The sequence below is a fragment of the Oryzias latipes genome, chromosome 11, assembly GCF_002234675.1.
Source record: "Oryzias latipes chromosome 11, ASM223467v1".
In the NCBI taxonomy this organism is placed as follows: Eukaryota; Metazoa; Chordata; class Actinopteri; order Beloniformes; family Adrianichthyidae; genus Oryzias; species Oryzias latipes.
The window spans coordinates 19,012,135-19,036,355 of NC_019869.2; the positions used below are offsets into that span (position 1 = coordinate 19,012,135).

Below are 24,221 nucleotides of genomic sequence, written 5' to 3' on the forward strand. Positions count from 1 at the left end.
CCACATGCACACACCTGACAGACCCCCGAGCTGGTTCTGTTGTGGAAGGTCGCCATATTTTATATTTTGTTTCTGCAGTATTTTCATGGCTTGAATAGCAGCTTCACTGCATCAGATCAGAGCTGCGCTCATGCACCTGCCATACTCACCTTTCCACCTGTCAGTGCCCACTGAAAGACTCCGCTCACATTTGAACAGGTCAGAACTGTACGATTTGGATTGGTCTTTCTTCCAGGTGTGCTAGACTCACTAATTTCCGGGAGAAAACAGTATAAATCCTGGATTTTGTGTCACTGCTGTAAATTGGATGGTTCTGACCCAAACAGAGCTATTGAAAATACACAGGCAATTTTCCCTTTTTTTCATGGGATCAGCGCTGTTTCTGCAGTCTGACATTTGTTTCAATGACGTTTGAACTGCTGTCCTCTCCACATGGGACTTCAGATCTGAAAGAAGCTGTGTGATGAGAACTGTGAGAGGATTCCACAGACGGGTTTAATTGAGGCTGAACAGAGTGGCTGGATCATAAAACGCTCACTTTTGCTTTGATGGCCTCTAGATCTGCTTTATATTTCTTAATTTTCCAGGATTTTGCTCCATAAACACAGAGTACGCTGTAACGCAATTTACTGTCAACTTCCTGTAAATCCGACCCAACCAACGTTCCATGTCTCTGGCAGATCCTCCGCATCTGTACGAGGTACACCCCCGACCAGGACACCATGACCTTTTCCGACGGACTCACCCTTAACCGCACACAGATGCACAACGCCGGCTTCGGCCCACTGACCGACCTGGTTTTCACTTTCGCCAACCAGCTGCTACCCATGGAGATGGACGACACAGAGACAGGCCTCCTCAGCGCCATCTGTCTCATCTCGGGAGGTAGAAAATTTGGTGGGGTACAGAAAGAAAAAGGGAGAACTTAGAAGGTGTGAACGGTTCTTTACATACAGCCGTGCAGATGTTGGTCATCCGAGTTTCAAAAATCTCCACCTTTGAAGACTTTTTTTATCAGAGCTGATGGCTGGAGATAAACCCAAATGCACAAATCCTAAATGCATTAGAAGAACTGAACTGAAGAACTAAAAAAACAAAAAGAAAAAGATGCAGGAGAAAGGGGACACACAGGAGTGACAGCCAGAAAATCTGAGACTATTAAAAATTCAGGAAACACGAAACAGCTGTGGCAACTACCTGAAACCATATAGTTGATGGCCGTGCGATCAGTAACGGACCTTACAGAACACATAAGTTTAGGAAGTGTTTTTTTGGCTACTCAGTGACCCATATATAAAATAGCATTAAACAAAGCAGCTACAATTTAATAAATGAATGTTTTTATCCCTAGAGCAGCTTGAACCCATGAACCTGCAGAACTGACAAATAAACCTCATCCCACATGTCTAAGTGCATTTTCATTTTGGTGCTGCCGGGAAGAATCCGCCTGACGAAAGATGTTTGCAGCCTGATTTCATCATATATGTAGTATTATTCCAGGTTTAAAGGCAGACATTCAGGTGTGTGGTGTCAGGCAAACCCCCACCTTCAGAGGTCTCTGACTCATCCTCATTCGTTGCAGTGAGCAAATATTGTTTTTAAAGTGGAGCTGTAGCTAGCTCTGGGATGAATGTGGGGTCAGCCTCCTGTGGGCATGAAAGCTGATGCAGGAAAACACAAAGTTTCCCCAATTTTCTCAAATGCACAGGCCCCTTCCGCAGAGGAGACGCGTCTTTGATCCTGTACTGCCCCCTGCTGGCATATCAGTGATTTCAACGGGCAGTTAGGGCTTTCACACACTTTTGCCTCTAAAGTCAGTTTATCTCTGAGTCCAACTTCTAGAAAATACCCTGAAATGTTACCTGGCCTTGATCCACCATAAAGGACAACATAGGCACATGCCCAGGGCCCCTGAACAGCAAAGGCCCCACAACAAGCAAGCTATATAACATGTTAGGAGATGCACAAAATATAATATGCACCAAACCAGTTTCATGCAAATTACTAACCGATTGAGTATTTTGCACAATCTTTTTCTTTTGTTTGCTTTTTACACAATTTTCCCCTCTTCTGCATCTGCCCTACACTCTTCTACATCTTTGCCCTCTGAAAACAGCTGATGAGAGATTTCCTGTCCACTTGCAATGACTTTATTGTCCATCACCAGTGCAGATACATGCTAACCAGCTGTTAAGTGTTAGCTGCAAAAAACAGAGTGCATGTCCAGAGTAAATTATGTCAAACCATCTTCAAACTCTGCAGACAGTCTCCCTTGCAGCTATTTTAACAACAATCCATAAACAGAGCTATTTGCATCTGTTTTTATTTGTAATATTCATCTTTTTTAACCTCTTATTAAATACATGTAATCTCTTAATTTTGCAGTGCATGGGATTTTTTTTTCCATAAATCAGGTTCTCTGTTGTGCAATTTACAATTTTGCACTAAAGACCAAACTATTTATTTTGGCCTTAAATCTGAATTGTTTTCTTGATTTTTTTTCCAGAAAGATTTTTTAATTGGTTATTCATAAATAGTGTTGTTTACTTTTATCTAAATTATTTTACTTTTAAAGTTGAAGAAATAATGCGTGTGAGTAAGGCCCTCTGAGTCTGAGCCTGATTGTCACTTCAACACTTTGCTTCACTTGTGAAATAAATGAAAATTCTATGTTTGTTTGTGACGTGACCTTAGGTCAGGCTTTGCGTGTTTGTGTTCCAGACCGTCAAGACCTGGAGGAACCCTCCAAGGTGGACCAGCTTCAGGAGCCGTTGCTAGAAGCGCTGAAGATCTACGTCAGGAAGCGGCGACCAAGCAAACCACACATGTTCCCCAAAACTCTGATGAAGATCACTGACCTACGCAGCATCAGTGCAAAAGGTGAGAAGTGTGTGAAGGAAAGTATAAATCCTCTTGAGGGATTGGAGGAAAGCTGTGATGAATAGGAAATTAGTTTTTGGAGGTCAGGATTAGATAAACAGAAGATGGCTGAGTCACACATCTTCAGCAGTGAAGAAATCCTGAGAAGCTAGTAAAGCAGGAGTCATCAAAAGGGACCAAAGAGTTCATATTGACACACAGGTGAAAAAGCTCCACACACCCTTAAAAACCCACTGTTTCCCCAGCATGATGTCCTTGAGCCCCGGGTTATGCTGATGAGTCAGCAATGCTGGTTTTGTGGTCTTGCAGGAGCAGAACGTGTCATCTCTCTGAAGATGGAGATTCCAGGCTCTATGCCCCCCCTCATCCAGGAGATGCTGGAGAACTCGGATGGTCAGGATGGCCAGAGCAGCAGCAACACTTCCACCAAGGCCGGGGCAACCCCCAGCAGTAAAGACAGCCCCCCTAAGGCCCCTGCTGCACCAGAGTCACCAGAGTCCTTGGGTAATGAGGGGGGTGCAGCAACATCATCCACCGACGAACCCCTAAGGGGGAACTAACAACAAAAAAAAAACACTGTACCCTCCCAACTCCTCGAAGGCGGACTAGAAATTATGGGATTTTCTTTTATAATCTGTGGATTGTTCGGGAGGATAAGCCCTGAGTGGATCTTTCTGGACTGAATTTACAGGACAAGGGGGTGAGGCCCTTAAAAAACACATCAGAGATTAAGCTCATCCGGTTTCTATGTAAATTGTAACCTGCATGAGGTCATCCACTGTACATACCATAAGGAGCTTCTTCTGCTCCTTTGATGCATTCATAGTGCTGTTTTACAGTCCTCAAGGTCAGGCAGGCATCAAGACTAAAAACAGGCTGCAAACAGGCTGATCAGTCTGAAGACAGGTTAACTTCCTGGCCGACAAGCTGAAAACTGGTTCATAACAGTCCAAATAACAGGCTGATGGCAGCCTGACAGTCTAAACCAGGCTGGTGTTAGTATAAAGACAGGCTGAAAACATGTTTACAGCAATCTAGCAGCCTGGAAAACATGTTTAAAACAGTCAGAAAACAGGCTGACAGCCTGAAAATTGGCTAAAAGTGTGGTTAATTTTAGACAGACGGGCAGGAAACAAAACTGTTTGCAGACTTAAAGCTGGTTGATCATAGTTTAATTCCCCATAAAGTCTGAAAAAAGACTGATTACAAGCTTATGACTAGCTCACAGTGTCAATGAGGCTGGTAACAGACAGAAGCAGAAGGTGAAGAACAGTTCAAAAAACAGGCTGTTAAGTGTCTGATGGTCTAAAAAAGGGCTGAAAACAGTCCCGCAGGTGCTCTTTTGAATGTTGTTACTCACAGACACCATGAAGGTAACATTTTTTATTTTCTTATTTTTAAAGCTCCTTTGTGTCTTTGAACATAGACTCGTTTACATTCCTTCATGCCTCCAGTCGGTTTCTTCAAAAGGGGGTGGGGGGCAGGAATGGTCTTTGTTGCACTCATCCAACTGCACCCTCCCAATAGACACTAGTAAAACTACTGACAGTTGATTTTTTTTGGGGGGGGAGATGAAAGGAGACATTCTACATTCAAAAAATAATTTAAAAACATTTGAAGATTTTTTTTTTTTATATCAAAAAATATTTAAAATATATATAATTAAATTTTTGCTTTGGATCAGAAAATTGGAAAATTTCACAAACTAAGGAGTAAGACCTTCATCCCTACGTCCACCAGGGTCTTTACAATCTTCAGTCTGACTCTGTTTCAGCCTTATGACCTCCCCCATCACCAACCAACCACACCAACGCAGATTCCAGTAGGGGGGGTAGCGTTAGGAGGACACAGCAGCCTGGCATGACCCCCACCCTGAGGTCAGGCAGGGTTTCGATGCTTCTCATTGCACATCTTTTCATGATTCCCTGCTTTCCCTCCATCCCCTGTCAAGGGGGCGGGGACTCAGAGGTGCACAGGAGCAATCAGCTGGCTGCAGCACTTATGTACGCATGCTGTGCTGCAATAAACTCGAATGTGTGTCGATTTAAAGAACCGCCTCCTGTGAGCTGAGTCAGGAACCGACTGAAGGAACAAAGCCTCCGGAAGAAGTTCCTGCAGAGAACAGGGGTCCAGCATCAGCGTGTGGCGTCTGCTGCAGCTAAAACAAGAAACCCCATACTGCCATCTAGAGTTTGGGGGAGAAACTGACACAGGGAGCATGTGGAGCAGAATTATCAACAGAACACGTGCTTCGCTCCAGATTATGGCTCCTAGAGCTCATCTCCATGTGCATTCACTTATAGAACGCAGGTCACTGGGAGCATGACCCATTTAGAATGATTGGAAAAGTGTCTGTTTCCGGCGGAGCGAGCCACCGTTATGCTAATATTTGCAAACTTTAACCCTTGTGCTATCTTAGATGACGACCACCCTTACATTGACATGTTCTCCCTACCATGACAAAGGTGGATAAAGGTGGAAAGATTTCATGTAATCCATGGACACCAGTGAAGATCACAAATCATTGAAGAATAAAGGTTCAGAGCACTGTCTAGTGGGTCTAGATGACCCAACTACCAACGTTAAAGTGCAGTCTTCAGAACTTGCATCTGCTTTGTCAGAGATATCGAAAGTCGTTGCTTCTCTGTTGTTCCTGAATTCTGTGCTAAATCTATTTTAGATTTCCCTTTTGCAACATTTCTGAAAAATAGTGTTACGGTTGTTAGTGAACTGTATTTACCGAACTTCTGATCATGAGATGCGACTTTAAATGGTGCCTGATCTCAGTTTCTGGACATTTTTTCATCAGAGGCAGATGCTGCTAACAAACACCACCTCAAGCTAGTGCCCTTTTGTTTAATTTAACCAGTGGGGGGGGCCCCACGTTGGATGATACAAAAGAAAACTGTTGTTACAAATTCTAGAAGGGAGAACGCGTTGAAACCACGTGACCATGAATGTAAGAGTTGCTCTGAGCCTGCAGGAACAGCAGGGGGCAGCGCCACCACGGTCAGGTGTTCCCAGAGAACATTAGTGTCTTTAGACTCCGCCTCCACCACCTCAGCAGTCAAATGCAGTGTTGTACAGTTGTGTAAATGAGACATCTGGAGGAGGGCTGCTGAGCATTTATCACATCAGCTCCTCCATGGACTCCGTTTGTGTTTCAAAAATGTCTGTTTGTATCCTAACATTTGCTTTTTATGGTCATGTACTCTTTAACATGAGCTGTCCTCTTAAAGTAATAAAGTATATTTATTTTAACTGAGCTAGTTACTGACCACGCCCACTCTGAAGGATCCGCTTACTGGCCACGCCCACCACCACACCCCATAATCAAGCTAGCAGGCAAACTGTGAAGCAGCACGACTGAACTGATTTAGGTTAAAAACGAAACAAAGCAGACGACCTGAAGACATTTCATTGTTTACTTTCATGTTCAAAAAGTTACATAGAATCTGAAGAGTTAAAATGTGCTACAGAACGGCGCTCTAAACGGCTAAAAGCTGCTTCAGACAAATACAGAACATCTCAATGAGCGTAAAAAACAAACCAGTTTATGTTTAATAAAAAGTGTAAAACATCTACACATAAAAATCATTGAACGCCACCGTTAATGAAAAGACATGGAACGGGAAATGTACAAAAGTCTGTGAGGAACCAAGGGGGCGGCTCTTAATCGAACATGAGGTCGTCCTCGTCATCGTCGTCATTGTCCGTTCCGATGAAGTACTTCACCTCCTTCCTGGCGCTGCCTTGGCGCCCCCGGGAAAAAGCGCTGGCAGCACTCAGGCCGTTGCTGTCGTCGTCATCGTCGTCAGACGGAGGTTTCTGAGGTTTCTGCATGGAAAAAAACATGAATTATGCTTCGTTCACACTGGCATCCTTTTTAATTCATGGAGGAGAAATGAGTACTTGTGGTTTGTGCTTAGCCAGAATAATATGACAAGCCTTCCATGTATCAGAATAGAGCTGTGAAATGAAAAGCCTGGAGCAAGATTCACGAGATTTGTACCGCTTTGACGTTTCCCACCAAGCCTCTTCCAACTGTGAGTGCATGCGCTGGTATTGGGTAGCGACAGTCCAGTGTGAACACCAAGGGCTAAAAGTGCGTCAACTGCTGAAGTCTGTCTGAAAATCCATTCTAGCAAGTGTTTGATGCAGTTCTCTGCAAGAAGACATCATCTTCCACTCCAGAGATTAAGGAACCTAAACTCCTCCACCTCATTTTTAAATACTAGCAGAAATCATGTTCTCCTAAATGTGACACGACAGCGGATCGCTGACGTCTGTTTCACAGGTCACAGAGGAGTTTGCTGTTTCGGCACACAACTGCAGTTCCTAACAGCTAAACACAATCACGCTAAACTTTGATGATCATCTGGATCTCTGATGGCGAGCACTGCGCCCAAAAGGCTACAGGAAGACGGGGATATTTGCACACAAAGATGTAGGAGACTCACTCTGCCTGGAGGTTTTACAGCCTTCTTCATTGGAGTGTACTCATCTTCAGATCCAGAGCCCTTCCTCTTCCTTCCCCGTCCTTTACCTGCAATAACAAGGAGACGCGATAAACTCCCCTCACCAACAGACTCAGTCTCCATCTTGTTCTGTGGGGGCGTCGTACCTTTGGGGGTTGCTGCTGACTTCTTGGAGCCGGTGTCGGAATCAGAGTCCCAGATGGATTTATCCGGTTTCTTTGCTTTTGCTGCTGGGATTTTCTTGGGTTTGGGAGCTGCACCGGAGGGTTTCTGAGTCACTGCAAAGGAGAAAGCAAAGAAAAAACACTTGACAGCTCTGAACCACAGCGCCCCCTGGTGCACTTCCTAGGAAGATACCTTTCTTTGACTGTGACAGCTTGTCAAAAGCAGAGCTGCTGGAGTATGTGTTGAAGACGGGAGCGTTATCGTCGTCACTGTCAGACTTGGAGCCGTCTGCAACACAAATACACTTGCGGTCAGCTGCAGCATTAAGAGCAGGAGGAGAGCCCAACATTTCCATCTCAAACAGTGCTAGAGCAGGAACTGACCGCTGTCGTTGCTCTTCTCGGAGAAGGCCGTCTTGGATGAGAAGCTGCTGGTTGTCTCCTTCTTTTTAGCTGGCAACCTTCAGAGAAGCAAAAGGAAACTCTAAGCCCCCGAGCAGCACCGGTTACCTGAACGCACCATCTCAACCTTACGTTTTCTTCGGCTTGGGTGGACTGAAGGAGACTTCCAGCTCCTCTTCCTCATCGTCGTTGTTGAAGTGGCTCTTGTTCTCAGGGAATCCAAAGTCGTCTTTGAATGACCTCACTGGAGACGAAGCTGTGTCATCTCCTCCATTTTCCTCTTCATCTGCTGCCTCCTCTTCCTCATCCTCTTCTTCAGAGAAGTCAAATGTGTATTTTGGTTTGGAAGCTAAAGAAAAACAGAATTTGTTATATGACATTGAGCTATATTTCAAAAGAGTAAACAAAAATTCCTCCAGTGAGGACAGGTGAGGCTCTGGGTACCTGAAGCTCTCTGAGACTTGGTCTCTCTGGGAATGACGGGCTGGTTCTCCTCCACGTCACTCTCAGACTTGGACTCATCATCAGACCAGGGGTTTCTCTTCTTTACCTTCTTTGCAGGAGTACCTTTGGGTGCCGGCGGCTTCCTCACTCTGGGCGCTCCTGAGAAATATTAGTGATAAGATGAGCAGCTGCAGACCAGATAACACGAGAATGCACTGCTCAGCCCCCCTCCCCACAGAGAAGGGGTATGGGAATTGTACCAACCCGGTTCCTTCTTTTCCTTCTTGACTCGAGGAGCTTTGGGTTTGCTCACAGAGTTCTCTACGGTTCCTCCTCCATCATCATCCAACTCCAGCTTCACTACTGAGTCTGAGTCAGCCTGAGAACAAAGTACGAGCCGTGAAAAAGCTGCCTTCCTGATCCTTCAGCCCCCGATCAAAGAGGATGCATCGGTGTGTTAAGCCACATAAAGCACTGACCTTCTTCTTTTTAGTCAGTTTCTTGGCTGATTCAGATTTGACGGTCTGAGTGGGAGGGTCCACCCGACGTCCAAACGGTGAAGGCATGGTCTCCTCCAGGTTCATCTTCTTGGCTTTAGGTTTGCCCACTTTGCCCTTTACCAGCTTGATGGCCCGGCCCGCGCTCTGCTCCTCTCTCTCCTGGGCTTCCACGTTCTGGTGAAGAAAGATGAAACATCATTCTGAAAACACAGAACAAGCTGGATCCACACTGGAGTTACGGAGAGATTTGGCAAAGCCAAGCCAGCATGTCCACAACAATGCCTTATGGAGTTTGAACATCATCTTTACTTTGAGTCTATCTTCCAACATGTCTTGAATCAACCTCACTGTCTTCTTCATGAAACTTTTATTTGCATCTTTAGATCAGCCTCTTCCATCATCAGTTCTTCAGATTTTTTGGACCTTTTGTTTTACGTGGATGATCAGTTGGGAACAAATTCTCATTTTCAATGATGTCCCGGCATTAGGGCCCAGCAAAAGTAAAACCAGGACAAAAAGAAACAACACAGATGAATCCACGACAAACCCACTGAATCAAACATTGACAGTTTTCTTTTTTCAACATACTAACTTAATATCACTTTAATGCTACTCCGTTTCTTTAAGTTTCTGTAAGGTAAAAAAAAGGTTACCATGCAGTAAACTGACTGACTCATTTGATTGTTTTATCATTGCAGGTCTAGAGGATGTGGAGATATGAGTGGAGATGTGAGACCTGCTGCTCTGGATCTGCAGTTTAAGTTTGCTTCCACTTCTTTTCAATGTTTTGTTCAAAATACTGGGCCCTGGTGTGGTTGCAGCTCTCAGCAGAATCAGAGAACAACATGTGTGCAGTCAAACATGCACAACCTTTCAAGTTTAAGCTGAGACGCAGTTAGGTGGAGCCTCCAGGATGGTTCTGGAGTGTCACCTCAAGGAGGTGCAAGGCAGCAGAACTGATGCAACGGAGTTTCTCTGCTCTAAATCAGAAACGGCCAAAAGAAAAACTTACATCTAGCTCCTCAATGAAGACCGCCAAATCTTCCTTCCACAGATCCTCTGAAGACTTCTTCTGCAGATCAGCAAGCTCACCTCTCTGGACAAACATTCCATTAAGAAAATGTTACAAGAGGGACCACCAGAGAGTGCTGTCTCCATCTTGAGCGGATGAGCTTTGAAAGTCCTAGTGGGTGCTGAGCATCACCTTTATATCCCTTTGCTTAAGCAACTCCTCCACCTTCTCCTTGGTCAGGCACCACAAAGGCATGTTGAGGATGTAGTTAAAGTTGGGCCCTGATGAAGAGCCCGAGTCCACTGAGCTGTCGCTCTGGTTCCCATCAGTCTCACCTTCCTCCTGAGCCTAAACAGGAAGCGTGAGACACCTAAGAATGGAGAGCAGTAATACCGACCGTCCTCATTGGTTTGGATGATCTGTACCTTTTCCTGAGCCTTTGACCAGGCAGCAACGGGATCCGACTCATAGCCTTTCTGCACCAACATGCGGATAAGTTCTCGCTTGGATTTGTTCTCTGAGTATTGAAATAAAAGGTTATTGTCAGGAGTTTGTCCAAAAACATGTGCACATGAACGTAAGAACACTCAGTACAAAAATGTTCAACAAACCAAATGTCATCACCTGGACGTTAACTGAATTAACTACATATGATTTAAAATATTTTATTAATATGTTAGGACATAAACAGATAAAAATTCTATTATAGGGCTCAGAAAACAGCTCATAGAAGCCTGTCATATTACAAGAACCCTCATCAGGTAAATGATTGTTTAAAGCAACAATTGTATAATTTTATAATCTTTTGAGACTTCCAAGATCTTAAACTGTCCTGCAGATGCAGCCACCTTGCAGCAGGAGGTGCTAAACTGTTTGCAGGATCCCTGGATGTTGTGCCATTGAAGGTGCTTCTGCACTAGTTTCACAAAGATAAAGATGTTTTTCAACTACCGGCAAACTGTTGAAGTCTCCAATGAAACCTCTTTGCTTCAGGGAGGATCATCACCAGGCACTTAAAAAAAAACAGTTCTTGTCGCTCTTACCGATTGAAATCTTTCCTTCGATCTTCTCGAGCACAAAGCGAGCCTGGTTGGATAGTTTGGCCGCCTCGGCCCCCAGGCTGCCCAGTAACCAGTCCTTCCTGAGCTTGCAGTAGTGCAGGCGCAGCTCAAAGAACTCCTTCAGGATGTCCTGGACCGAGTCATACCTCTTTAAACAGCCCATGTGGTCGAACAGCACCTGCACCAGGGAACAACAATGTTTAACGTGCACGGCTCAGAGGTCACAGGGGGAAGATGAATCGTCGTTTCACCATGGAGTTGCAGGTTAGGCTGGACTGCAGCTTGAAGACTTTGTGGAGGCCGACAGCCTCTGCCTGAGCCAGCTTCTCCTCCGACATGCGCACCACGAACTTGACAGTGGAGTCTGTATGGTACTCTTTGTAGTCATTGATCAGGGCGGGGGTCTTGTCAGTTCCTTGCAGCATAGGTTCCAGTACAGACTCCTTGTAGGCCTGCAGACACAAACTTCTCAGTCACCCCGCAGAAAGCGACTCAACCACATCAGGAGCCGGAGCTGAAGGTTACCTGCGTCCACGTCCGCACAGGAAGTTCTGTGATCTCTATGGTGTTTTTGTCCAGAACCGACACTTCCCCACTGACCAGGTACTGGTTCTGACCAAGTTCATGGATCACTCCTTTGAAGTTCTTGTAACTGGGCAGCTGTTGGGAGACACAACCACACTAATGAACTGTCCTGGTCTCTGAATGTCTTTATCAACAGGGGCAAGTCATACATTGGGACAGAAAGGTATTTGTCTGTCACAGATTCTGTAAGATGTGTCATTTAAAGAGATGACAGAGGTCTGTAATGTTCACACACTGAGCAATGGAGTAGTAGTAATGGAAAAAGCACTTCAAGGTTCTGAAATGGCATAGAGCCTCTGGACATCAATCTAATTTGTGGAGGGAGCTGAAAGTCTGTGAAGTTGTGAATTATCCCTTGATGACCCCACTAAGGGAAGTTTTAGTCCTTTCCAGCTCATCATGGGTGAAAAATCCATTTGTCAGTTTGGTTTCATTACATTATTAGTTTATCATCTTTACAAACTAAAAAGTAACCAGGTTAAATGAGCTCAGAACAATAATTCTAAAGTTTACATCCATCACAGACAAAGCCACACACAAACCTATATAATGGTTGAAAAACTATTTGGCGATTCCCTAAATTCCCTACACTTGTGCGCCTGAGCTTCCTTAAATACACCTCTCCAAATATCCCAGCCTGCACCATCGCGTTGCCCAGCAACAGCCCCAAAACATCACAGATATGCAGAAGATCTGTATGAAAAAAATGGATCAAGATAGCAGCTGCAGTGGGTTGAAACCTGCTGAATAACTACAGGAAATATTTGACCTTTGTCATTGAAACCAGGGTTACATTATTAAGTATTGAGGAAAACCAAATTCTTCTTTTTTTTCTCACCGTAATACAAATAAACTCTTTAAAATTCTTTAAAAAGCCTTCCAGTGTGTTATTCAGGTGGCGTGGACAACAAACAGTGAGGACAAGTTATGGATGCGTCTTATAGTTCTGCTCAGAGGTCTAAACTTGATTCAGCTATGAGGGGCCGTTGTAGGTACCACAACCATTCGGCCTGCAACAACCGTTCGGGGTCCATCGACTAGTGTTCTGCCGTCACATCATGTGTTTGGCTGTCCGCTGGTCTGATGACGTATCAGATAGTAATTGGTCTAGACAAATTACTATACTACCATAGAAAAAGATATTATGATGTCTGTCGTAAACAAACAGAGCTCATACGCCTCATCTACGTTTGTGCTGACGATGCAATTCAAGGTTTTTATGTTTTTAGGAAGCTTTAAATGAAGCCTCTGCCAAACAAATCTTTGGAATTTGTTCTTTTTGGGTTCTTTTTTTCAAAACAGGCAGACTAATCCAAGCATGGAAGAGGATGGGGTTAAAACAAAATCAGAAACCCATCAGGGTTTAGTGCATCAAGATCAGATGACTTTCATGAAAATCTCTTTTTCCTTCTGCTGCAGTTTTCATACCATGGGGAGGGGGTCCTGGTGGTTGAGCATCCTGTTGATGTTGTTAACAATCTCTCTGGGGTCATAGTTTGGGATTTTGCAGGCCCACCCCGTCCCGATGCCCTCCGCGCCGTTCACCAGCACCATGGGGATGATGGGAATGTACCACTCAGGCTCCACTTTCTGGTTGTCGTCATACAGGAACTTGAGCAAGTTGGAGTCCACAGCCGGGAACAATAGCTTGGTGAGGGGGCTGTGAAGGAGAGCGTGGTCATCCTTCTGCAGGTGTTATAGACCCTCTAACAGGCTCCCACCACTTACCTGAGCATGGTAAAGATGTAACGAGGACTGGCAGCATCTTTCCCGCCGTTGATGCGAGTACCAAACTGACCCAGAGGCTGCAGGATGTTGATGTTGTTGCTGCCCACAAAGTTCTGCGCCAAGTTCACAATGGTCATCATGAGAGCTTGCTGCAGCACATGGGAAAAGATGGAGATCAGTGACACAGAAAACAGACTTTAATCTATGACAGTCTACAAATCACAGACAAAAGTGTGTACACAGGGAGGGCTCGTGTCCCACCAGCTCACTCCAGCTACCAACTGACCTCTCCATGATGGTAAGCAGACATCTCCGCCACAGAACCAGCCAGCTGGGCCACCTTCACCTCCCTCTTATCATTCCTCTTTAAGCAGGTGAACAACACCTTTCTTTGTCCTGGCTTTAACCCTGAAAGGAACACAAACACCCATCATGGTTCCTCCAGAGTCCATATAAAGCAGCTCAGAGAGGGGGAGGGGGGGCACACTGACCGTCCACCAGAGAAGGAATGGACCTCTCATTGTCTGAGTTGGAGAAGAGGATGAGCTCCTTATTGATGAAGTCGTTATACGAAAGGTGCTTGGTCTGCGTTCCATAAAGGTATTTCTGAAAAGTGAAAGTGGGCTTTAGTGAGTTTTAGCCGTTATCGGGATCATCGATGGGAAGAAAGAAAGTACAAACCTCCGGCAGGCCGTGCATCCTCCTCTGCCGTCTGTCCTCCATGAAGTTGGTCAGCCACTCCTTTCTGTCGTCAGTCTTCTTTTTGCTAAAGGCCTACAGCGGAACATGCCGTTTCATTTTTTAATCCTGTTAAGCTCCTGTTTTCATAAAAATGTGTTTTTCTCGTGTGAGCTAAACTGGCTTTTGTCTTCACTGCCACACTCATGAGGGGCTGAGTGCCCCTAGCCGCGCTGAAAGAAAACTCACCAGCGTGATGGCGGCGTCATCCTCTGCCCCCTGGTATCGGAATGTGATCCGGTGCCTCTCCATGTCAGCAAAGTACTCCTTGGCTTCTTTACTGGTGCTGGTTCCCAAACCTAAAGAATAGGCAGGGTGGAGGTGTGGGGTCACATGGCTGAATATGATGAATCTAATCGGCTCGAACAGACAGAAAATGAAGGAAGAGCATTAATTAAGGCTGCAAACCTTTGTAGTATTTGACATGCCAGCTTTTATAGTTGTCCGTCTGCTTCTTCCACTCCTCAAACTCTGGAAGGCTGTAGAAGGAGAGCTCCTGTTTGTTCTTAGTGGCCTGCAGAGAAACCATTTACAATTACAAGTAACAACATAATTATACTGAATGGGGCCATCTTTGATAAAGACTGGACTAGTAACTCGCTTTTCTGTAACCAGCACATCCTCAGTCTTACAGTCATCCATTTGTTTACTTCCAGTTTGTTCTGCTGTGATTCTGGATCATGTTCCTGAACTTCACTAAAAATTCCCCATATGATCCAAAAAAGCTGCAGCCAGAGAGCCTTCATTAAAAAAAGAGAGTATTACATGTATTTTTACTAGTATTTACTGGTAACTAAAAGTTCCAGCATCGTGTCATTTTAAGGAGCTCATGGCTGCATATTTTCCAAAAACTACTCCTGTCTCTTGTTTTAAAAGATTCCCGTTTGTTCCTAAACTAGAATGGAGGCAGAGCCTTCAGCTTTCAGGCTCCTCTCTCTTATGGGACAAAGTTTGATGTTTCCGTTCAAGAGGTAGACACCAGCCGAGTCATACTTTTCTTTCCAACTTTTTGATTCCTTGTTTTCAGCTTCTTTCTTCATCCATATCTGTCTTTTGCCTAACAGATGTTCTAATGTACTTATTTCTGTATCTTGCACTTTAGGAGCACTGCTGAATTTAATTTCTAATACTGGACTGCGTCCATTTGCTGCACAAAACTGTTTGACCACTGAGGCTCTGCAGGCCGACTCACTTTAACGATGGGAGTGATGAACTGCTCCAGGAAGGTGTGTTTCAGCAGTGAGGGCCAGTTGTGATGGAAGAAATTGATGAGGAGACCCTTTATATGGGAGCCATCCTGATCCTGGGGAGGGGTGTAGTGAATCAGAGTTAAAGCTGCAGTCAGACTTGCTCTTCTTCATCACCTCGAAGCAAAGACTCACCTGATCTGTCATGATCATGATCTTTCCGTATCGCAGGCTCCTCAGAGACTCGGGGTCATCGTAGCTTTTCTTGTACTGCAGGCCCACGATCTTGATAATGTTGTTGATCTCTGCATTCTCCATAATCTGGAGAACATAAAAAGAAGAGTTGCTGCAGATCTTTTGAAGAACCAAAACTCCAGAGCATTAGCTGTGACCAACAAACACCTGCATATCTAAAGGCATGTGAGACTTCTTCCCATTTCTGAGAACTTTCTTCATATTCACATTTGGACTGGGACCTTCAGGTTGGCACATAAAGGTATTGCCAGAGAAGAATGATGTGATCCCAAACCTGCTTGTGTGTCGCCTCCCGGACGTTCAGGATCTTCCCTCTAAGCGGGAAAACTCCATAACGATCCCGACCGATGACTCCCAGACCGGAGACGGCCAGTGACTTGGCCGAGTCTCCCTCAGTGAGGATGAGTGTGCACTCCGACGAGTGTTTACCCCCTGTAACAGAAGCGCAGAGAAGAAGAGTGCTTCAGAAGATAGTCTACAATAATCATGTCAACATTCTTGTGAGAGGGAGAAACATCCAGACTGACTCAGCACTTTAATCATGAATAAAGGTCCTTCAACTAAGTTGACCAAGTCGATTGAAGCACGCAAAACAATGCTGATAGTTGAACAAACACAAAAAACTTTAGGAAGCTCCAAGGTGTTTCCAGGTTTTACTGAAACTTTTATTTCATGAAATAACTGAAGGTTTCCAAACACAAAAACGTGTCCTAGAGTTTTATTTTGTTCAATTCGCCCCCTTTTTACAGGTATAAACAGCTCAGCAGTGGTGGCCTTCTTTCTACTCTACAATGTTATTTTCTAAAAGTCTTTAGCAGAACTCTAATTGTTTGGCATTTGGACTTTCACCACCTTCCCAGTTCATCCCAAACCAGCTCAACAGGAATTAAAGTCTGTAGACTGCAGGACACTCCATGTTTTCAAACATTCAGGAACTGACTCTATGGTTTGGGTTATTATCTTGTGCTACGAGGAACCAAGGCTCACACCAGAGGTAACAGAATGCTGTGGTGTCTGTGTGGTATCAGCGTGACTCACACTCTGATCAAGTCACGACCCCAAAGAGAGCAAACCAGTGCCATATCATCACACAGCCTCCGCTTCTACAGTTGATGCCACACACAGTAGTCATTCTTTCACCTTTTGAAAAAAAATGCGGAGATGAATCGCAGATTTTAAATGTTAGTTCACGGGTCCAGAACATCCTCTACTCGTCTTCTGGAGTCTTTTTCTGTCGTCTTCGTAACAGTTCCAACAGTTTTTGAGCGTGTTGCGATGCTAAAGGAAATTCTTCTCACTGACACTTTGACTTTCTAAGTACAGTATTTTTTTCTGTATGAAAATCCTACATTCTTCAACATGGCAATGGTTGGTGTTTTGTTTGATTTTCAACAAAAGCTTAGGCAGCTTTTGTGCCATTTTGCTCCCTCGAACTGTTTTAATTTAGAGAGAGTATAATATTGTAGGCCATTAAGAAATGTTGGAACATCAGTAAAAATGACTTAAGGCTTGATTGACCTCTGTTGTACATAAACAGTTTTAAATCGTTCATTTCTTCATGAAGGACCTTTTTGAGTATTTCTGAACTGATTGTTTTTTTTTTAGCTTTAGGTAACATTACCTTTTTGTAACACCTAGCAGTTCACAGTGTATTTTTTGCAACATTTCAAGTTGCTTTTTGGACTTCATCACCTTTAACTGCAAATTTAACTTTTATAGCTAAGCTTCTGAGGCTTTCTGAGGAAAATTGTTGATTTGTAGAAGTTGTTTCTAAATTGTAAAAAATTAAATAAAAGCGACACTACAGTTTTTTTTCATGGAACATTATAACACTGAGAACCCAACCCAGACTCAGATCATCTCTCAGAGCAAAAAGACTTTTCATATTGTGTTTTTACATAAATCCTTATTCATTGTGTATTTTTTAAAACCTTTTCTGTGCTAAAGTTTCTTAACAGCTGTCTGCTTTACTGACTCTTAATCTCCCTCTTACAAGTTTTCTCAGATCAGAAATATTTTGGACTGATCTGCAACTTTATTTGATCGAATTTCCATTCTCTGTCAAATCTTTGTGGCTGGTTTAAACTTAGACTTTGTGATGAAACTGAAGACATCAAAGTGGTTGCTAACAACCAGATGCTAACTTTAGCAGCGACCGACAGTTAAATAAAGCAAAATAAAATGACATAACCGTCGTAAACTGGTAATTCCAAACAGTAATAATAAATGTGAATCCAACGTGTCTGCCTTTTTATTATCTGCGTATGTAAAACATAAGGAATCAAGTCGCTGTGTAGCAGGCGAAGCGCAGCGGCTTTTGCTTGTTGAGAACAACTGTTATGCCGAGGAAAACTCCTGGTTTAGTCTTAGCAGTCTTGTAAATAGCAGCTTTATTTTGTCTTTGTCTTGTCAAAGACCCATATTCGGTTTCCTCACTGGCTCTTTTCTCCCCAAAGAAACTTCCCAAATCCGTTTTTTTGTTTGTTTTTTACAAGTTTTTAGCTTTAGGCTTTGTAACTTAGCAGCTGCTTAAAGTCATGTGACGCATCAAGACAGATAGATGTGGTAAACAGAATCAGGTAGTTTTCCAAAATGAAACTTCCTTCTGTTTTAGAAAATAAACAAAACAAAATTAATCAAAGTTAGTGTATGTTTTTTTTTTCTGTCTGTGGCCCAGTACCAGTCCACCCACAGCCCAGGAGTTGGGGACCACTGCTCTACAAGCCCATCCCCAGTTAAGGTTCCTCACCTGCGTCGTTGGCGTCATCCAGCTTGGGGATACCTTTGATCTTGCTGTGCTTCACAGAAGAGCACTTCTTGTTCAGCTGAGTCTGAGCTTTGAACTTCACCCAGTTCAGGATGCTCTCCACAATCCCACAGTTGGTGGCCTGTTGGTGAGATCACATCGACCATGGTTCCTCCATGAACAGCAGTCAGCACAAACAGAGATGGGAGGGGGGTGTGCTCCTTACAGCTCTGATGAACTTCTCCGACAGGACACACTTGGAGCCAAAGCTTTTGGTCTGTAGAGTCATGTTCTCCTTGGTCTGGGAGTCAAAAGTTGGATTCTCGATCAGCGCGTTGACAAAAACCCAAATGTGGTTCTTAACCTGAAACAGAGGGGAAAGGGGGTGTCAGCCAATCCTGGAGCAATTGCACCAGCAACATCAAAGTGACTGCATCCCACCTGGAAGGGTTTCACCGTCACTCCTGCTTTGTTCTTCTTCTTCACTACCTCAATGATTTTGGCCACAATTTGGTCCACCACATAGTCGATGTGTCTGCCCCCCTGAAACACACCATCAGAGTCAGCAGCTCATTCCTTCGGCACCCTCACCTTCCTTAACCCAGGTCACCTTTGTAGTGGCAATGCTGTTGACAAAGCTGATCTGCTGGAAGCCCTTCTCGCTCATGGTGAGGCAGACCTCCCACCGATCGTTCACCATTTCGTTCACCACCTTCAGAGGTACGCCTGTCTCATCCAGCTTTTCTTTCACATACAGGTCCACATAACTCCGAAAGCCGTTGACCTAAGCCAGATCAGAACCAGCAGAGGGTTCGGTAAGGCTGAGAAGAACATTTCTTCCTTCATATAGCTCACTGACTCCCCCACACAACCCTTTCAAGATGTTTTTACCAAGCTAAAGCTAAGAGAGCGTCACAAAAAAACAGAAAAGGACTCACGGGTAATTTCTTCCCGTTCAGGGTGACCTTCACCCCCCTGCAGGAGCCAGCTACATCATACGCTCTGCGGGTCATCAGTGCCACAGTGTCCCTGTCCAGTTTCTCCATCTTGAACTTGGCTAGATCGGGCTGGAAAGTCACACAGGTGAAGTCATCGCCATCGAAGAACCTGATCTTCGGCTCGGAAGTCTTCGTCATGTTGTTCTGCCACGTCTGAAAAGAACATAGATTTGCTTGGTTTTTTGTGCGTACAGTAACCACAAGAGCTCTGACTGGGGTGTCACTCTCCGGTGAAGGGGGAGAAGGCAAACATCTTTGAACGTGCTGATTTAAGCCTAAAAGCTACTCCAAGATCTGCCCTTTGGTGGAGGGGGCAGGTGAAACACTGATCTAGGGTTGGACTTCTGCTAACAGCCCTTGAAAGTACTTCTTCCACCGCTTGGTGTCTGCAAACTTACAGAATAACAACTGTGATACTGACACCACCACACCACATGAGTTTACACTCTTTCCCCACAAAGAGAGACCAGTGCTCAGTCCCCGATAGAGCAACGAGACAAACTTACCTGCAGAAGGACGGCAATCAGCCTACAAGCACATTCACATGACAGGTGAGTCACAGCTGCTCCATCCAGCAGCTTCAGCTTATCTCTACCACAGGAGCAAAATCAGCTTGACGGGGGGAACCCACCTGCTTAAAACTGTGCCTGTACTCCTTGCAGGCTGTTTCAACGGTGAACTTGGTGCTGAAGATGTTGCAGAGTTTGGCGCCGTATCCATTCCTTCCACCTGTGGACAGACAGGTTAGCTCTTCAGGCAGCACCAACACAAAAAAAGCTCTGTGCAGAGCCAGCCTGCTGCACCCCAAGGGTTTCATGGGTCTGAGGAAGGTACCACTTCCTACATGGAAGGCCTTGCAGCCTTTTACCACAGAGACATGCTTGAATCATTGCAGTGTGGTGGAGCAGACTCCAGGTGAGTCCTTACCTGTGACCTTCTTCTCCTCATCATCATAGTTGCTGGAGGTGAGCAGATGTCCAAAGATAAGCGCTGGAACATACATCTTCTCGTCCTTATGCTCCACGACAGGAATGCCTTTTCCGTTGTTCCAGATGGTAATGGTGTTAGACTCACTTTGGGGGTGGGGGGTGGGAGTGAGTTAAGCAAAGAATTATGAATAAACTTAAAAACCAGCTGCTTACTATGACCACCAGCTTTCTTCTGCAGTAATTCAGACAGGGGCTCGCACCTTTAGCACCCACTGGCAGTGATTTTACACCCCAACCCCTGACAGAGGGTAAGCAGTTCTACCTAAAGGTGGGTATTAGGAAAAAAGCTGGTCTGGTTTGTCTGAAACAGCCCTGTCACAATAAACCAGAACCACACAAACCACTGTGATGCTTGATCTAACATGCCAGAGGCTGTTCACCTTGGAGACCTCTGGTGGAGGACCAAAACAAGTGAGAAGCTAATGGAGCTCCATGCTTTTGCTGAGAAGCTCTATCCACTTGTGTTTTAAACAAAAGCATCCACCCTTGCTGGAGGCAGCTAGGGTGGCAAGGAAGGACCGAACACACAAGCACCTCTGCATATTGATCTGGCTCCAGTAGAGGACAGAACAGACATCATTCTGGTCATGTTTGAAGACCAGCTAGTTGTCCATCCACAGAACAGGCTTCTCCCCAAAGCTGATGAAAAAGAAAAACAAAATGGAAGTGTGGTTCCGGATGATCTTCTGTGTGTTACTCATTGGGTAACAGACGTCTAAACTGCTGTCCCTGGATGATAACAGATAGGCTGCTAATCTACACACAGCAGGACGGTAAAGACCATCCCCAAACACCTATATCGGGTTCTGGACCTCCCTAACTCAACACTGTGGGTATTCCAGACGAGGAAATAGCAGGGCTTATTCGAAATAGCTTGATGCTTTTTTTTTTATAATATCCATTTTGTGTGCTACTTCACAGACAAACCACATCACTCACAATCTCTCCCCTTCTGCCTCACACACACAAATGCAGCTCTGCGGATGAGATTCACTCACGGGTCAATGGTGATCTTGATGGCTGACATGTTCTTGTCCCTTTGTTTGTTGTCTGCTGCATTGACTGTAAACCGACAATAAAACACATTTCATAACACAAGCATTTGGTTTCTGCAGACATTCAATTCTTCCTCACGAATCCATCAAATTTCATTTTTTTCATGAACTTTCAGCTCTTGTACATCTCTCCATCTGAACGTATATGAACTCAAACTGCTGTTATCTATCCATCACGCTACAGGTTTATCAGACTTTACAACTACATTATTAGTGTTATAAGTGTCTTTAGACCTGGGGTGTCATACTCCAGACCTCGAGGGATGGGGTCCTACATGTTTTCCAACAAACCAGCCATTGAAGCTCCTTATTAACTAAAGACGCCTGCTCCGGGTAATCAGATAAGGCAGGATTTCTGGAAAACCAGCAGGAGGCCGGGAGTTTGACACCCCGGGTTGAGATGTTTACTTAAAATACTTTTTTCTGTAATTGCAGCAATTATCAGAAGTATAGCCTCCTTCAGAGCAGAGAAACACAAACTTGATGAGACTGCAAGACCAATATAACTCTTCATTCAGACAGGAAGAACCCACTGAGCATCTCTGCTGTCAGATTATCAGCCCTCCTCCAGCTGCTCCAAGAGACAGTCGGGTGTTAAACACAGCTCCCTTACTCACCGAGTATTTCATCAAAGATCTTGTAGAGTCCAGGAACATAAGTAATCTCCCTCTGATTCATCCCCACGTCTTCATCAAAAACCCACATCGGCTGAAAGATTAATAAAATAACAAAGATTACTCATGTCAGCTGGAATGAAAGAAGCAAGAAGTTCAAGATACAGTAAAAGATCTAAAGCTGAAGGTCAGACTGAGCTTCATGCACCGACAGAACCTGGAAATGTGGTTCTGTTCTTGAAGTTTTATTCACCTAAAGCTCTTCGTCAAAATGACACAAACCCTGCATCCCAGAATATTTCCAGAACGTTCAGCAGACTACTTCTTGACTCATGGATGCCAGCTCTGAGTGTTGTTATTGCATGAAGACACTTCCAGGTTTGTATGTTTGTGCAGTACATTCTGCAGCCGGTGAGGATCTGAGCCACTGAGGACACAAGTGAGAACTCTGAACCAGTGTGCATAAGCCCAAGCACTAACCTTTAAAGGTGTGCAGCTAATTCCCAAATTTATGTCCACCCAGAACATATTTCCCCTCAAGCTAGTTTTTTTCAACCAAATTCCAGAAATACCAACTACGGTATATAAAAAAAGTTTCACATCATTCTCTTATTTTCACACTGGAATGAGAACAGATATAATCCTGGTTTCAAAAAGCATCTTTTGTTTGGGTTTTCACTGAAACAGCTAAGCAATTCCAGCCTTTTGTGACTCACCTGAGAGACAGGTTCCACTGAGCCCACGTAGGTGTCAGGACGAAGCAGGATGTGCTCGAGCGGCGTCTTCTTCTGGTACACTCGCTCCACTGACAGCTTAGATGCTGCCTTGTCTTTTTTGGTCCCTTCCATCTTTCCCACATCTCCTCTGCCATTGGCAGCCTCCTGTCCAGAGTTCACCACCGTTAGTGGATTCAGAAAACATCAACAGAAGACATAAAGCTGCTGAGCTGCTTCTTCTTTATCAGAGATCAAGCTCTTCCGCTGCCTTTGACATCACATACAAAGATCACATAGAAAAAAGAAGGTTCTGATGCTGACTTTTAGAGGACAGGGCCTTTCCTTCAGAGGAAAAGGAAATGTGCGAGCCCTAGGATGTCAGATCCAAAGAGTATGTGTGTGAAAGTGAATTAATTTTTTAAATTGTAACTCTTTAGAGTTTAAAAAAGAGGATGTTTAAAAAAGAAAAAAGCTGATCACCCTAGTAAACTATTAAACAATACATGAGTTTATTGTGGTGTATGATTCTGTCTTCCACACTAACCTCTGTAGAACCCACTGTCAGCTTTGATTACTACAGTGTAACTAACATATGGGTTCGCCCCCTGCTGGGCCTCCTGCTCACTGCAGTCAGCTGTGACCCGCAGAGATGTCAAGTGAAGAGGTGACTTATCATTCGTGTGTTCAGCCACTGTCTGCATTCCTAAAAACTTTCGGTTCTTCGTACTGCTGTGATTCTAGCCCAAATATGTGCTTTTCAGGCGTGAAACAAGTCACTTTACGGCGGCTGGTACGACACCATTGACTTGAGAGTTGAAACCAAGACCTGCCAGAGGTCCTGATCTGTGTCTGTTGTTTGGTCGGGGGGAGGGGGCTGTTAAAGGGAGCCAGGGGACTCTAGCGGAGTTTGCCGCTCCAGGAGAATAAAGTCTGGTTTAAACGCTCCACTTACGCCTCAAAAGAGCAGGGACACCATACATTAGAGTTAAGGTTAGTAACCGGACTTACCATCCAGGACAGAGCCCCGCTCCCCGCAGCGCCGTTAGACATCTCCTTTGTGGTCCCTAAAGTGTTGTGATGCGGCCCGCGGAAACGTTTGGTGCCCGTCACAGAAAACCCCGTCCGCTTCGGAAACGACTCACTTGCTAAACAGAAGCGTAACCTGTTTCCGACCCATGTTTTTCCTTTCCCCGCTCCAAAAATAATCCAGAGAGACCCCAGCAGAGGGCTGCGGCTTTTGTTAAAATGGACGAGCGGCGGCGCAGGCCCGAGCCGCCAACAAAGATGCTAACCGGCCAGCCGCCAAAACAAACTTGGAGCAGCGCGCGCGCATACAGTGGCTTCAGGAGGTCATGCAGGACATACTCGCGCTAAATGTTTCCTTGAATTTAGAAGCTCAGAGCTGCGGATAATTCATTTATCTCTTCCCGGAGATGAAAGGAAAGACGGCTAACAGCAGCGCCCGATGTCCGGCTCCGCCATCTACAATAGACATGACGAATCGGCTTGCAGATGAAACAACCAATCAGAAAGCTGCTTTCAAAGGCACTGGAGCGTCGACCAATAGGAGCCTTACTCTTTTAGCCACATTTCCTGTAGTTTAGCAGCATTCGGAGCGTACCATTAAACAACGGGGAGATGTGCGCCGCGGCGATTATCATCCCGGGAT

The 24,221-nt window shown here is 44.8% G+C and overlaps 2 protein-coding genes across 3 annotated transcripts in view; one reads left to right on the forward strand and one right to left on the reverse strand.

Annotated features, from left to right (window-relative positions):
* The window catches only part of rarb (retinoic acid receptor beta), an 85,149-nt gene extending 79,008 nt beyond the window's left edge, over window positions 1-6,141 (forward strand). For both annotated transcript variants that reach the window (XM_020707234.2, XM_004074300.4), the window contains 3 exons: window positions 681-885; window positions 2,722-2,880; window positions 3,190-6,141. In XM_020707234.2, coding sequence (XP_020562893.1) covers window positions 681-885; window positions 2,722-2,880; window positions 3,190-3,440 — 615 coding nt within the window. In that variant the 3' untranslated portion in view covers window positions 3,441-6,141. The remainder of the gene's footprint in view (window positions 1-680; window positions 886-2,721; window positions 2,881-3,189) is intronic.
* A 150-nt stretch (window positions 6,142-6,291) lies between these two features.
* Window positions 6,292-24,052, reverse strand: top2b (DNA topoisomerase II beta). The gene is made up of 36 exons (XM_004074106.4): window positions 23,561-24,052; window positions 22,553-22,717; window positions 21,840-21,930; window positions 21,166-21,229; window positions 20,106-20,251; window positions 19,810-19,907; window positions 19,119-19,331; window positions 18,791-18,964; window positions 18,622-18,723; window positions 18,407-18,544; window positions 18,184-18,322; window positions 15,709-15,866; window positions 15,375-15,500; window positions 15,185-15,295; window positions 14,401-14,506; window positions 14,182-14,291; window positions 13,936-14,028; window positions 13,746-13,860; window positions 13,541-13,662; window positions 13,255-13,403; window positions 12,955-13,186; window positions 11,467-11,601; window positions 11,193-11,393; window positions 10,924-11,119; window positions 10,306-10,397; window positions 10,073-10,228; window positions 9,881-9,964; window positions 8,848-9,042; window positions 8,633-8,747; window positions 8,369-8,527; window positions 8,057-8,273; window positions 7,907-7,983; window positions 7,716-7,811; window positions 7,505-7,636; window positions 7,341-7,426; window positions 6,292-6,717 (listed from the first exon to the last, which is right to left on the reverse strand). The coding sequence occupies exons 1-36, from the start codon at window positions 23,600-23,602 to the stop codon at window positions 6,553-6,555; spliced, it is 4,800 nt and encodes a 1,599-aa protein (XP_004074154.1). The 5' UTR covers window positions 23,603-24,052; the 3' UTR covers window positions 6,292-6,552.
* Between the last annotated feature and the right edge of the window lie 169 nt (window positions 24,053-24,221).

Coding starts and splice junctions, on each gene's coding strand:
- top2b (XM_004074106.4), bottom strand. CDS start 23,602: ATGTCTAACGGCGCTGCGGGGAGCGGGGCTCTGTCCTGGATG. Junction 11,120..11,192: donor GCCTAACCTGCAACTCCATG/GTGAAACGACGA, acceptor TCCCTGGTGCAG/GTGCTGTTCGACCACATGGG. Junction 10,229..10,305: donor GGTCAAAGGCTCAGGAAAAG/GTACAGATCATC, acceptor CTTCCTGTTTAG/GCTCAGGAGGAAGGTGAGAC.